The 14,720-nt window shown below is 45.4% G+C and overlaps 1 protein-coding gene across 1 annotated transcript in view; it reads left to right on the forward strand.

The window, feature by feature from the left end:
* The first annotated feature begins 9,079 nt into the window (after positions 1-9,079).
* METRNL (meteorin like, glial cell differentiation regulator) overlaps positions 9,080-14,720 on the forward strand; it is a 30,483-nt gene continuing 24,842 nt past the window's right edge. Inside the window, exon 1 of the mRNA XM_081848767.1 lies at positions 9,080-9,409. Coding sequence (XP_081704893.1) covers positions 9,276-9,409 — 134 coding nt within the window. The 5' untranslated portion in view covers positions 9,080-9,275. The remainder of the gene's footprint in view (positions 9,410-14,720) is intronic.

Raw genomic sequence — 14,720 nt, forward strand, 5'->3', positions numbered from 1 at the left:
CCAAACCTTCTATTTATATTGAGAGGGAAAGCCCATTGATACCATAGCTAGTACTCATTGCTTGTGTTACTCAGAGTAAACCCATTGAAGTTTATAGACATGGCTAACCAAGATTCATTAATGTCAATGGGTATACTTCAAGTGGGACTTAGTTGAATACATTCTTATGTCACAATGTGCAGATAAATGAATGTCTGAGTTCCCAATATGATGCCTGGGGGCACAGTATCACCCTCAATGTCTCTTAGTACCCATGAAGCCTCTGAGACACCCCCTGCTGATCTTAAAGAGGGGTGGGCAGTTACTTTCTGTCCCTTGAAAAGTACATACAGTTGTAGGAGGAAGTTGAAAGAGTGACACTCTTTCCCACTTCCTCTTTCAGCTCTATGTGATGTTCAGGGCTCAGAATAATTCTACTGGATTTGGATTTTACCCACATCTGTTGGGAAAGAGGCTTGGCTAGAGCCATATACCATACTTAGAAATTAGTCTGAACACTTTTGCAGTTCCTTCTATTACAGATGCCAATCTTACAGATATGAAATCACAGGATGAAATCACCCAATGGCATCATTCAAATGAGTCCCTCATTCCTATGCCAAAGGTTCTTTGTGCTGACTCAGCGGCTCTCTCTTTCAGTCATTGGTTTCCTAATGGTCAATGCTGAAGGCATAAAAGATTGATTGATTGAATAAATTGCATTTGAGGATCACAGGGTGGTTTTCAAAAATGTAATGCAATGGCCATTGCTCAGTAGCTCAACTTTTGGCACACGAGGAACAACTTTTTGGCACAGGTGAACTCATTGCTGTGCAAACAGGTTCCCTTGTAACTCAGCAGTAATCTCAAAAGCAGATAGACAAAGCCAAATATGGCCAAATATGGCTCTGGAAACCTGCCCATGACCACACATTAAGCTGTTGGGTATCCACTGATTTCAGCCAGCTTAAAAATGTAGAGCCTTCACAAGCCCTTGAACTTTTCTGATGTTCTTCAGATATGCACTTGAAAAGCAAGCATGCAATATCAGTACCATTAAACAAATTTACATGCCACGGTCTCTTATAGCTGCAAAAATATTTCTTCTTCCTTCCTGGTAACTTAGCAACTGTTATAGTGCAAGATTATTTTTCTCCCATTGTTGCAGTGCTCTGTTTTGGTTAAGTATCACATTTGTTTAGCTGACTGTTGCTTTTGTTTTGTCTAAATCATGCCAAGGGTTTTTGAGAACGCTGTTGTCAATGTAACTTTGTGGTATGTGAGATGGGCTTGGTCTTTGGTCTAGAGATCTTCTGCTTTTAGAGCCCCTTGCTGAGTATCTGAAATTATAAGACATTGTTTATCTGCAGTGCTTCTGATCTCCTGAGCTGAAGTCCGCAGGTTGCAATGTGCATGCAGGGAAGAGAAGTTTAAGAAAATGAAAAACTAAGCCCGCCAGGAGTACGGACAGCAAGATAAATATATGCCTTGACAGTTGCAAAACTTAAGAGTTTTTAAAACAGGAAATAAATGTTTACTAGATGTAAGGCCAAACAATTGATCATCTTCACTTTAATAATTGCTCGTCTTAACTCATCTGAACATGAGATTCCTGGGGATTTTTTTAATACTTTATTTCTTTAAATAACAGTTATTGTCAAAATGAAAAGAAAACATTTATATAGGGAATTATACAGAACCTCCCCCCCAAATAATGAAACTGAAATTTAGACTAAGTCACTTCTGTTGTCTGAACCTTTCCTTCTGTAAAGTCCCAGGTGCCTGTGTATCTTCTTGCAAGTTACAGTGGTACCTCGGGTTAAGTACTTAATTTGTTCCGGAGGTCCGTTCTTAACCTGAAACTGTTCTTAACCTGAAGCACCACTTTAGCTAATGGGGCCTGCCGCTGCTGCCATGCCACCGGAGCACAATTTCTGTTCTCATCCTGAAGCAAAGTTCTTAACTTGAGGTACTATTTCTGGGTTAGCAGAGTTTGTAACCTGAAGCATATGTAACCTGAAGCGTATGTAACCCGAGGTACCACTGTACAGTAAGATCAAAGCCTCACAGTGCACTCTGGCATGTTTACGCTAAAATCTGATTGCGATCAATAGGACTTCTTTCTAGGATTGCACTGTTATGCTTCTGTTTCTTTCCTTGTCATTTTTTGTCTTTGTTTATACAGAGATATTCATTTCCACCTTTTTGTGATGGGATTGAGAGAAAAGGGAATGCAATTTCTGTGTTTAATTCTGTCCCTACTTCTGTAGCTTGGTATGAAGGGAGGCATATTACAGGAGGTCCCGACACAGCCTTTATCAACCTGGTGTCCTCCAGATGTTTTTGGACTACAACTGCCATCAACCCCAGGCAGCACAACCATACTGGTTGGGGTCAATGGGAGTTGTAGTACAAAACATCTGGATGGCACTAAATTGGCAAAGGCTGGCCTGCCCATAGACTGTGTATATATTCTGCCCTGGTGTAAACCAGAATTTGCCATTTGCCCCCAAGCCACCCTAATACCCTGTGAACAATCAAACTCTCAAACAGGAATGGAATTACACCAGTGAGCAAAGGGGGGAAAACACATGATCAGTTCACCCGTGTTAGGACTGCTGTTATGCAATTCACTACGTTTGCAAAAGCACACACCCAACAGCAACATGCACCAATTTATGCTAAGCCGAATGAAAGCAAAAGGTAATTCACAATAGAAAAAATAACCAACATACCACAGAGCAAAGTGTTCATATGAACTAACTTCAAGACTCATCAAATCACAACAATGGGTGATAAAGGACTTGACTGATTATACTAGTCCATGGCCAAAGCTGCTGTGCGTTGCTTTCTCCATTGCATGTCTAAGAAGAATCCTGCTGGATCAGTATTTCATCCGTTCCAGCATAATATTTCCAGCCAGTCACATTTTTTAAAAAAAACAAATGACAAGATTTGTGTACTGCTTAATCAGAAAAACCTCTTAAGCGATTTGCAATAAAGCAATACAAAATGTTCACAAGAAAATATCAATAAGTACCACATGATTCTGGGAAGACAGCACGCACTGCATGGAATTAACAGAAAGAATGCAAAAAGAGAAACTTGTTCTCAAAAGCACCAAACACATCAATTTATTATAGTTCAATGCATTTCAGAACCCTGGACTCCTCCAGGAGTGTTCTTTGATTACTATGAAACAGCTGAAGCAGATTGCAACAGACACTAGCAGTCTATCTGGCACCATGGGGAGGACCAGACAGACCGCTGGTGTTTGTGCAATCCTAGTATCTGTCGCTTTAGAGAACATGTCTCTCGTTTTGCAGTCTGTCGGGTTCTTTGTGTATCTCTCCTGTTTTGCTCTTTCTGTCTTTCTCACCTTGCATGGAACCTTCATTATCCCCCCACCCCACCCCGGTGTTTAGTATTCAGAGGTATAATTGCCTCTGAACATGGAGGTTCTCTTTCCTTCTTGCAGCTAAAATATGTTGATAGATCCCATCTGAAGCTATGGAATCGCATGTGGGGAAGCCACAATAGTGCACATGAAAGCAGAAGGGGGGGGGAGAGTTTGCATATCTTGTAAGTCTCCCAAATGCAGGTTCACATGCTTCAAAAATTGCATGTGAGCACTCAGATACAAACACAGGTTTGGTCATTTTCTTGCTCCTTCATGGCATTAATTTTCAAAAAGCGAGGTGGATTGAATCCCATGTCTTTGCTTCTTCAATAGTCAGTTTTTCCTAGGCATTAAAATCGAGGGCAGGATTTCTCAATTCCAGCAGTAGAGGGTTATTTAGAAAAATGGGTTAGAGAAGGATAAGCTGATTTCTTAGCAGGGCTGTAACTCTATGAAACTTTGTGGCACATCCAATAAAAAATACATATATTGGGGCCCTACTCACTTTAATTTCATTACTGGTTGCAGAGATAAGTCGCTTGGAAATAGGGAATGGATCATTCAGTCAGCTGTAGACATTTTCTGGGAGCCCCTTTGCATAGCTTTTAGATGATCAGGACCTGTTTGTATCATACGTGAAACAATGTTTGTGATAAGCAATCTATCATAGAAGTGGAGTCTGATAATACTGTGGTGAAGCAGAGGCTGGTAAGGAACTACAGAGATAATCTAAGGAGGAACAAGAAAGCCCTGCACATTTCTTTGGGTTCTCTCTCCCTTCAAGTAGTACAGTACATACAGACAGAATCCTGTGGTGAATAAAACATCCCTCTAAGAAAAATTAAGATTCTGAGAATGTAAGTTCTCATTACAGTACATGCCCAAGAAAATAAAGAATTTTGCAATATTTCGTCTCCGAATGATGCCTCTTAGTGTTGTTTTAGCCCAGTAATTAGATGTTTCGGCTACTGCATCATCATTTGATGTAATTACTGTAAACCACACTGAAGCTTTGCAATCAACTGATTCGTTTTTTCAAACAAACAGAAACCCTAATTTGCAAAACAAAATTGACATGGACAAAAATAATAATCCACAAATGGATGGTAATACAGTTGTAAGATTGAAACCTCCTCCGTCATAAGCACTATGGGAACATAACCCCCAAACCAAAATCTGCTAGTGTGTATTTCTCAAGCATTTACAGTACCGCCAGGCTTGTAAATGGTGCAGCAGGGGGGGTTCCTTTGCAAAGGAATACCAGCACTGATGAACTACAGTGCAAGAACAGGTTCACACAATTGACTTTCCCCACTGTGATAATGGACACAGGGTGACAATGACAATCTCTGCTGTGTAGTGGTTTCCAAGTTCCCAGCTACCAGTTCAACAGCATGGGAGCATGTGGTTGAAGGCAACATTTTTTAGATTCTTGGAGCTGACCCTCCTTTCAAACAAGAATACATTCACATATATTAACAATTAAAACATAGTTTGGGAAGTATTTTCTGCCTGGGGGCTACCCATTGCTGATTCTGCACAGTGCCAGATTTACGTATAAGCTAAACAAGCTATAGCTTAGGGCTCCACTCTCTTGGGACCCCGCAAAATATTGAAAGAAAAAAAACCCATTTCCAAAATATAAGATAAAAAAACAAATAAATTAAAACCTACATACAACAACAGTGTTTTGTGTTGTGTAGGCTCCTATGATGTACATATTTTGTTATGTGCAAATGGCTTTAGACACCTATTAGATACCTATAAATTACCATATAGCATATATTCAACACAAAAAACAGTGACAATTTGTTGTTGACCAAGGACAGCTGTACATATAAAGGGCCTCATTACCTTCAGTAGCTTAGGGCGTCATCAAACTTAAATCCGACCCTGATTCTGCATGAACTTAAATGCACTGTTTTGTCTGAATCCATGTGTTAGTTTGATTTACTGACAGTTACAGAAACTACCTGATTTCCCCCCACAAAAACTGGCCAGAGCCTCTGATGCACAGATGCATAGGAGCCAACTCCTAGGGGCTGAGGGGCCTTTGGCTTCCCACCAAAAATTTTTTTGAGGGGCTGCCCCCTCCCAAGTTGATGGGCATTGCTATTCAAATTGTGTGCATGGGCTGCGTATTGTGATTGATTATGTGGGACTGGGCCTATATGGCCCCCCAAAATTTTTATTCAAGTTGGCACCCTTGCACAGATGTATGTAAAGATGCTCCTTTGTTGCTCTTGTTGTTTCGGGAGTCCCATCCTCCTTTCTTTATCCACTTAGCTCCCTTCTCCCATCCGTGGCCACTCCACAGATGTGAAATAATGAAGAAACAGAGGTGAAATAGCATAAGAAAAGTATTTCTGAGCATGTACAGGCTTCCCCAGTGACCAGCTGTACTTTCCCACCCAATATTTGCTTCCAGGAGGGGCTCCTGTGTATGATGAGCTGTAGCATCTCACTCTTAAGAAATTAAGCACAATCATCACCTCTCTTTACAGGCAATGTGTGTATGTTTCTGTGTGGATATGTATGAGTGTCTATGTGAGAATGCTGGGAGGCCTGCCCCTTTTGTTTTGACCCTGCCCCTTTTGCTTTGGCCACACCCACACCGGAAAGTTAACCAAAAGTGAACGTGCCCCTCAGACTTAGCCTGAAAAAGTTTTAAGGCCCGTGCTTTACACCAATCCGAAAATACGGTTCAAATGCTGCTTTGTTTTTGTTTTAATTAAAGCTTATGGTACTGCCACACCACCTGAAAGCATTATGTTGGTACCTGACCATACCTGTTCACTCTTCACCACTCTTCCAATGCCATGCTGGTTTGCATATACTAATAAATATTTATGTTGCAATGAGGCAGGAATGCTTCCATCAGTATCCATGCGGGCGCCCTATTGGTGCACCTGGAAATGTGTTTAATAACCAGTAAGCACCCTTCCTCCTTGTGCTGACACAAGCCTTTTTTGTTATGATCAGGAACTGTTTATGCTCCTCGAAGGTGCTGCCAAACCTGCAAGTGAGCTCATTGCTGAGGCTGCATAAACCTGATCCACCCACAACTGTAGCTCAGTTTTAGGGCACATGTGTTGCATGCAAAAGGTCCCAATCCCTTGCAGTTTGAGGCAGGGCTGGGAAAGCTTTTTCTCTCAGACCTTGGCGGGTCTCTGCCAGCTTGCATGCACAACGATGAGCTAGATGTATCAGCGGCAGCTTCCTATATCCCTGTTAAGGACACATAAGGACCCAGCTCTGTTGCTGAACAGGGATTTGGCGTGCCTTCTAGCTCCAGGTCCAGAGATCTCAGGTATTGGGGCTCGGAAAGATCTGAGGACTGGGAGACCCATTGCCCATCAGAATATAAATTTGTGTAGCTAGATGGATCAATGGACTGGTTCAGTATAAGGCAGCTTCACATGCTCTTTATTTGTTAAAATATGCTCCTGTGGACTGCCGCATTAGACACACATTTACTCAGGTAAGCCATGCCAACAAAGACATGGCAGCTTGCTACAGGTCCAATTATTAGGTGAAGTAGTCTGTATATTGTGTCACTGTCTCCTTTTAGAAGGATGCTGTCTTTACTACAAAAACTCATACTCAATGACCACAAAAATCACATGCCAGGACTCCAACTCACTTTTTAATACAGTACTTCAAACAAACCCAGGTTAGGACAGGCTAGTGGCCTTTAGGGAGGCTAGGGGATAGAAGAGGGACTAAATTTTAAATAAAACATTAGTGGTTATTTATTACATTGAACCAGAGGTTTAGGTAGTCCTAAATAATAAACATAGCCTGAAGCATCCCTCTCTCTCTGACTAGTTTTCTGGGACTGTTGTGCTCAAGTCCTGCTTGCATGCTTCCTATCAGCATCTGGTTGGCCAGTATGAGGACACAATTCTAGACTAGTTGGGCCAGTGGCCAATGCAGCAGGGTCTTACATTTTGGGGGCTGCACAGAAAGCTCCTCCAATATATAATTAAAGAGAAGGCTCAACATCACAATCACATGCATATCTACTCAGAAGTCCCATTGATTGCAATGGGTCTCCCAAGTAAACAGATTCAGGATTGCAGCTCAAATGTTGTCTACGTCCATGCTATATACAGCTAAGCATTCTACTGACCCTTAATGTGCAGTGAAACCCTATGTATGTTTTTGTTGCTGTTTAGTCGTTTAGTCATGTCCGACTCTTTGTGACCCCATGGACCAGAGCATGCCAGGTACTCCTGTCTTCCACTGCCGCCCGCAGTTTGGTCAAACTCATGCTGGTAGCTTCGAGAACACTGTCCAACCATCTTGTCCTCTGTCGTCCCCTTCTCCTTGTGCCCCCCATCTTTCCCAACATCAGGGTCTTTTCCAGGGAGTCTTCTCTTCTCATGAAGTGGCCAAAGTATTGGAGCCTCAGCTTCAGGATCTGTCCTTCCAGTGAGCACTCAGGGCTGATTTCCTTCAGAATGGATAGGTTTGATCTTCTTGCAGTCCATGGGACTCTCAAGAGTCTCCTCCAGCACCATAATTCAAAAACATCAATATCAATTCTTCGGCGATCAGCCTTCTTTATGGTCCAGCTTTCACTTCCATACATCACTACTGGGAAAACCCTAGCTTTAACTATATGGAGGTAAATTCATTAAGCTAGCTGGGGCCAACTCCAAAATGAGTGCGTAGCAATCTTTGCCAGCCTCGTGCCTTTCAGATGCTAACTAGGGCTGGTGGAGTTGCAGTCCAATGCATCTCGAGGGCACAGGTTGGCTAAGACTGATGCGTAGGATTGCAGTGCCAATCTTCCAAGCACGTTTAGGTTTCTTGTATGGTTTCCATCAGCAAGACTGTGGTTTCATGCAACTGTTGCCTTATTAACCTTACAAGGAAACAGGGTCCAGGTGTGACACCTGAATGGCATCTAGTTAGTGCTGCTTTCTCTCCCCCTGCCATACTTGCTGGATTTGTGCCTGTGTCCCAGACCATCCAAAGGGACGCGGGTAGCGCTGTGGGTTAAACCACAGAGCCTAGGACTTGCCGATCAGAAGGTTGGTGGTTTGAATCCCTACGATGGGGTGAGCTCCCATTGGTCGGTCCCTGCTCCTGCCAACCTAGCAGTTCGAAAGCACGTCAAGCTGCAAGTAGATAAATAGGTACCGCTCCGGCGGGAAGGTAAATGACGTTTCCGTGCGCTGCTCTGGTTCGCCAGAAGTGACTTAGTCATGCTGGCCACATGACCTGGAAGCTGTATGCCTGCTCCCTTGGCCAATAAAGCGAGATGAGCGCCGCAACCCCAGAGTCGGCCACGACTGGACCTAATGGTCAGGGGTCCCTTTACCTTTTACCCAGACCATCATCAAGATAAAATATTGGGGGTGGGCAAGTAAGCCCTGCCTTGCATAATCGATCACAATTTGGCTGGCAGTGCCCATTCACTTGGAGCAGGGCAGCCTCCCCAAATATTTTTGGGGAGTCCCGAAGACCCCCCCGGCCCTTAGGAGTTGACTCCTACGTATCCGAGCCTATGACGTGCTCCAAAGAAATCCCTTGACACAAAAAGAACCCCCGTCTCTCCTAAGTGCTTCCAAGAGCAGCTCGGCAGTGCAGGGAGGAGCCGAGTCCGCTCCGCGAAGACTCCGGTGCGGGTTTTCTCAGCTGACGCTCGAGTGGGTGGTTTCTTGACTTGGCCCGGCTCCCCGCCCCGTGCGAAGCCAGAGCGAGCGCCGGCTTGGAGAGAGCTCTAGTAGGCTGCTGCGCCGAGTGAGTGGCCGGACGGAGGGGATGGGCAGCTCGTGCTAAGGGCTCGATCCGGACCGCCTTCGCCGCTCGCCATGTAGCGCTGGCCGCGGGCGCTCTCCTCTCGCCTGGTCTGGTGGAACTGTTCCCGAGCAGCCCGGCGGGGACCATGCGGAGAGCCCCGGCGCCTGGGCTGCTGGTGCTCCCGCCGCCCTCGCCGCTCCTGCTGCTGCTGGGGCTGCTGGCGCTGGACAGGGGCTGCACGGCGCAGTACTCGAGCGATCTGTGCAGCTGGAAGGGGAGGTAAGAGCTCGCGGGGCGGACGGGGAACCCTCGGCGCCCGGTGGCAACACGGATCAGCCGGGCGCTCCATGTGCGCTGCCAACTGCTCGGTCTTTGTCCGGGCATATCCCCGCACCTAGGCTTTGCTTCCCTGGATGCGCCCCTGCAAGGTTTTTGCCCGGCTTGGGATGCGCCCTCCTCCCTCTCTCCTCAACGCCCGAGCCAATCTTCTTTACTCTCTCGGTGGGCAATTCTTCGTGCCACCTCCGAGGGGGTCGACGCTCCCTTTAAACCGAGCGCGCACCCTCCGAGAGGCGCTCCAGCCCTTCCTCTTCTAAGGGCGCAGAAAGGGCGGGCAGATGCTGTCCTTCCATTTCTCTCTGGCCACCTTCATGGGCTCTGCATTTGGAGCTCTTCCTCCCCGCGCCTCCCCGCCCCCCGCCTCTGTTTTTACGACCATTTCTTCCCTTTTGCTCTTCGAGAGAACCGGGGCTTGGATCCGGCTTCACCGCGGAGCGAATGCTTGCTTCCTCTTGCAACTTCTGCCCTTATGAATGCAGGGAGTGGGGGGGGGGGTCCCTTAGATATTCTCCGGGTTTTGTTAAGTAAAGTTTCGCTCCGGGTTGGAGTAACTGGCTGTGGGGGTGGGGGCAAGAGAAGAATTGAAGAGGCGCTTGGTCCCGCGCTGGGCTCACTTGCTCCAGCGGCTCACGGACACATGGATTTGATTGTTGCGAATGGATAAAAGCAACCTCTCCTCCTCTGCTGTTTGCTCTGATTTATTGGAAGCGGGAGGGGGGGGGGGAGAGGAGGAGGAGGAGGGGGGCACTTTGATTAACATTCCAGGAGTGTTCAGGATGAGTATTGCCAAAGCAACGGGCAAAGGCGGGAGTGGGATGGGGGGAGCTGGAGGGCGGCTTGGCTTTTCGCAGACAAAGGTAGAGCGTTTCTCTGGACTGACCACGCAGCGACACCGGCCACATCTGTGCAACCCAACACCCGAATAACACACTCTGCACCTCCTCGCCGCTGACCTTCTGCATTCAAGCGTTCACTTCGCTGTAACACAATAGGCTTGTAAGTCCTCCCTTTTAGGAGGCGAGTTGACAGGGTTGGTGCGGATTGTTCGCGCTTGGCGAAGCTGCAACGCAGAGAGAGAGAGAGCGCGAGAGCGCTGGCTTCGGTTTTGTTTAAATCCCCTCGGTGGGATTTCGCTGTCTTAACATTCCCGCCCCCGCTTTGGAACGCACCTGATTAGTAGGACAGATCTCTCCCCCACACTCCCACAAATTCGAACACACTTGATTAATTCAGGGTTGTTGTTTTTTTGTTTCTTTGCCATATTGGGTTACTTACCTTAAGATTTTTTAATATTTTTTTATGGAGGGGGCGAAATCCTAATTTAGAGGCCTTTTTTTTGTTTTTTGTTTTGCTTTTTGTTCTGGGTGGAGTTAGCTCTTCCTCGGAAATCGTAAGTGGTGCGTACTTGTGGGTGTTTTTAACATTTGCCCGAACTTCCTCTGGAGTTCACCTGTTGCTGAACAATACTGATCTCTGGAAAGATACTGGTCTGGTCTCTGTTACACCTGTGGCATCACGTCACTCCTGTTCCTTCAGATTTAAATCAGCATCGCTGATGGCAGATTCTTACCCAGTGTTCCATGTCTGCCACAGCTATGCTAATCGTTCTGGTTGTGAAATCTTTTAAAACTGCTTGGCTCCAAAAGCTCCTCACCCCCCCACACACTTTAATCCACTGTAATCATTTTAATGTGTCTTTATGGTTTTCAAAAACCTTTTATAGATCATGACTTTTGAGGGCTAGATTTTTCATTCAGAAACCATGGCTAAATGGAGTGCATTTGTAATTTATATTTGGGACACTTAAAAAAACCCTCAAATGGGGTTACCGGTGGAAGAGTTTAAAACTAATACATAAATTGGGTGGCTTTGAGTAACAACTTGACTATTTGGGGGAATAGCTAAAGATCAAAGAGGCGGAAATAAGGTTTTTGTTACATTCTTTTCAGCTGATTCCTGTTGTTGTTTAGGGTGTGAGAGAGAATCCAGGCACCTCTGTTTTCTTTTCTTGGGGACAGGAATCCAGATGGTAATGAATTATCTTGAGTGTCAAGGATTGTCACATGTACATTGGCATTTTTATATATATTTTGCATTATCTAGAAAGATAATAGCTGAAAATAGTGACATGGGCCACTTGCTATGGGGGGGTGTGTGGAATCAGGTAATTGTAATGGCCAATTGACTCGGGGCATAATTTTAACAGTTTCACAGCCACATTTCCTGACAATGTGGTTTGCTGAAATAGGTAGCTTTTTGAGCAGAACCCACTAATTCTCAGACTGTGATCCTAAATACATCTGCCTGAAACAGAAGCATTTTCTATCAGCATCAGTGTGGTTTACCACAAAAATAAGTTTTAAGAGCCCTCGGGATTCGCTTTGATCCCGTCCCTAAACCCAGCCCTAACAACAAACCTATAAGGTGGGATACTAGTGTTTCCAACCTAGATTGGGGTCCTAGAGAGTGGCATGCTTAAAATTGCCTCATAGAGGCAAAACATTTAAGCCCAAGGACTTCCTGATTTCTACTTGGTCTTTCAGCTACTAGCTCATTAATATATTGCTATGCTGATGAATGAAGTCTCTCTTCTAAGCTCGTCAATGTTCTGAATGCCAGCCACAGGGAATGTGTGTAGCCAACATGACTCACTTTCCTGTTGTGAGGCTGACCCAGCCATTCTCCTCTTCCCCCCTCCTCACCCCCCCCCCCGTCTGTCATCATGTATTTTAGTTTCGTGGAATGACACATTATTGTGGTTGCACAAGCAGAGAACATCTGACGTCTGAAAAATAGGTGGAACTGACCAAAACAGGTGCCTCTGGTCTGAGCCATACTGCCTAGGCTGCAGAGTAGTGTGGGGAGGGCTGTAGCTCAGGGCTACAGCACTTGTCTTGCTTGCAAAGGGTCTCAAATTCAATCCCTGGCATCTCCAGGTAGCAGAGGGAAAGACACCTGTGTGAAACCCTGCAGACTTGCTTCCCAGTCAGTGTGAATACACTAATAGCCTGACTTGATTTAAGGCAGTTTTTTCTTGGAAGGGTAGGCCTTTAACTGCTGCTAGTTTTGATGCATATATGCCACATCCCAGATCACAGTCCAGGTACCAGCAATGAGAGGTCTGTTGCCCCCGTGTATTCTGCTTGAGGGCTTCCCAGAGGCATGAGGCTGCCCGTTTTTGAGAGTCAGGGTACAGGACTAGGCAGACCTATGGTCTGATCCTCTTCCTATGTGCTTATATAGATCTAAGAACATCACACAGGTAACAAATTGAGCTTTTGGCCTTCTGGAATGGACAAGGACTGATGCTGCAGCCTATGTACCTCTCTGTTTACAGGGATGGCTGGTGTGCTGTCCATCAAATGCTTTTTGGGACTCCAGTTCCCAGCAGCCTCAGCCTGCATGGCCAATGGTAAAGGATGATGGGAGTTGCAGTCCAGCAACATCCGGCAGGCACCACAACAGCTGCCATAGTCAACGGTTACTATTTAATGGATAGCTGCTTTGGCATCATGGTTCAACTAGAGGGATGAGTTTGGAAGTCGGAATACCAGGTTCAGAATCCTGCTGCGCTTTGACGTTCGCTGGATAGATCACAGGCAAGGTTTTACATTTTCGGCTTAACCAACTTCTACCTCACAGGGTTGTTGTGAGACTTAATAATGCAATCCTTCCCTGTCCAAGGTTGTTATCTGACACTGGAAAGGGTTGTTGGTGTGGTAGGCTGTTTTCAGGGAAGGCTTTGCATCCAGCGCTCCCTAGAGCAGGGGTAGGCAACCTAAGGCCCAGGGGCCGGATGCGGCCCAATCACCTTCTCAATCCGGCCTGCGGACGGTCCCAAAATCAGCATGTTTTTACATGAGTAGAATGTGTCCTTTTATTTAAAATGCATCTCTGGGTTATTTGTAGGGCATAGGAATTCGTTAATTTTTTCTCCAAAAATATAGTCCGGCCCACCACATGGTCTGAGGGACGGTGGACTGGCCCATGGCTGAAAAAGGTTGCTGACCCCTGCCCTAGAGATCCCTCTGAGGAGCTCCGTTCCTAGGCTCCTCCATTGCACCAGTCTGGAGCTGGCATGGCACAAAGGAAAGGAAGAGCCACTCAGTGGCCATCTTGGCCGAGTGTGAGCCAAAGGTCTTGGGGTCCCTAGCTGCATGTCCAGCTTCTCACTCCTGTCTATTCCAAGTTAGGATTGCCCTTTAAACTGCTCTTGTGCTGTGAGGTCCTTGAAACAAGGTTTAGCTATATGGTAATGTAATCAATAAACTGCACCACTTATTAATTAGTGGATTTTGTAAGCAAACATTTTTTTTTTATAAAAAAAAGAAGCAGTTTGAGGCAATTGATTCCTGGGGGAATTGGGGAAATTCCTTCAACCAGGAAGGCTGTGACCAGCCCTAGTATTCTACATCCCATCTGTATCCTTGTAGTCTGCCCTCGTAAGACGTTTGTTACTGCAGAATGTTAGGGCTTTCCCTACATAATCTCCCGTCTGCATTCAGTCTGATTACATTGGAAGAAATAGGTCTCTTTTTGTGTCACCCCAGGCACTGGGATTAGATTGTCCTGTGGCAGCAGATGAGGTTACAGGTACTGCCAACAATCTGTGAAGAGATGTAGTGCATCAGTACCTATACTGTGGTGGCCAATCTCCAATCTCCATAGTTAAAGATCACAAAAGTCCTAAGATGTTTAAATAAAAAATGCCAGATCTACTTTTTTTACTTTATTTCTCTCCACCCTCCACCCCAAGATCTCTGCTTCCATTTTTATTTGGCCAGAAAACAACAGAAGTTAAATTAAATGCATTGTTGTCCTGTCAGGCCTCTTACATATTAGATATTTAATTTCATGTTTCATACCTTTTGGTAATGAATCTTCTGACCACCCCATGCAAAAGATGTACTTTCATCCTGACCAACTCTAGTGAGTGGCAGCTTTAACTAGGTCACGAGTCTTTAGCCAAGGAAATCTATGTGTTTCTTGAAATTGCATTCAGTGTTCTCCATTCCATTAGGAACTTGGCATGTTACCCCTAACTGCTTGTTCTTCCCAATTTTGCTTTACCCCATTTGCGGCTTGTGGGATATAATTGGCCCCAGTGAAAACTTCTACAGTGCACCCACTTTCAACTTTCAGTAGCAAGTAAAGCTTGCAGACATCTCATGCATAAATCCATTGTCCCAATGTCAAGCTTGCGTACTGTGGAAACTTCAAAGCGAAACTCCCATTTTCTTCTCCAATGACT

The sequence above is a fragment of the Podarcis erhardii genome, assembly GCF_964252035.2.
Source record: "Podarcis erhardii genome assembly, chromosome: 2".
Lineage (NCBI taxonomy): Eukaryota > Metazoa > Chordata > Lepidosauria > Squamata > Lacertidae > Podarcis > Podarcis erhardii.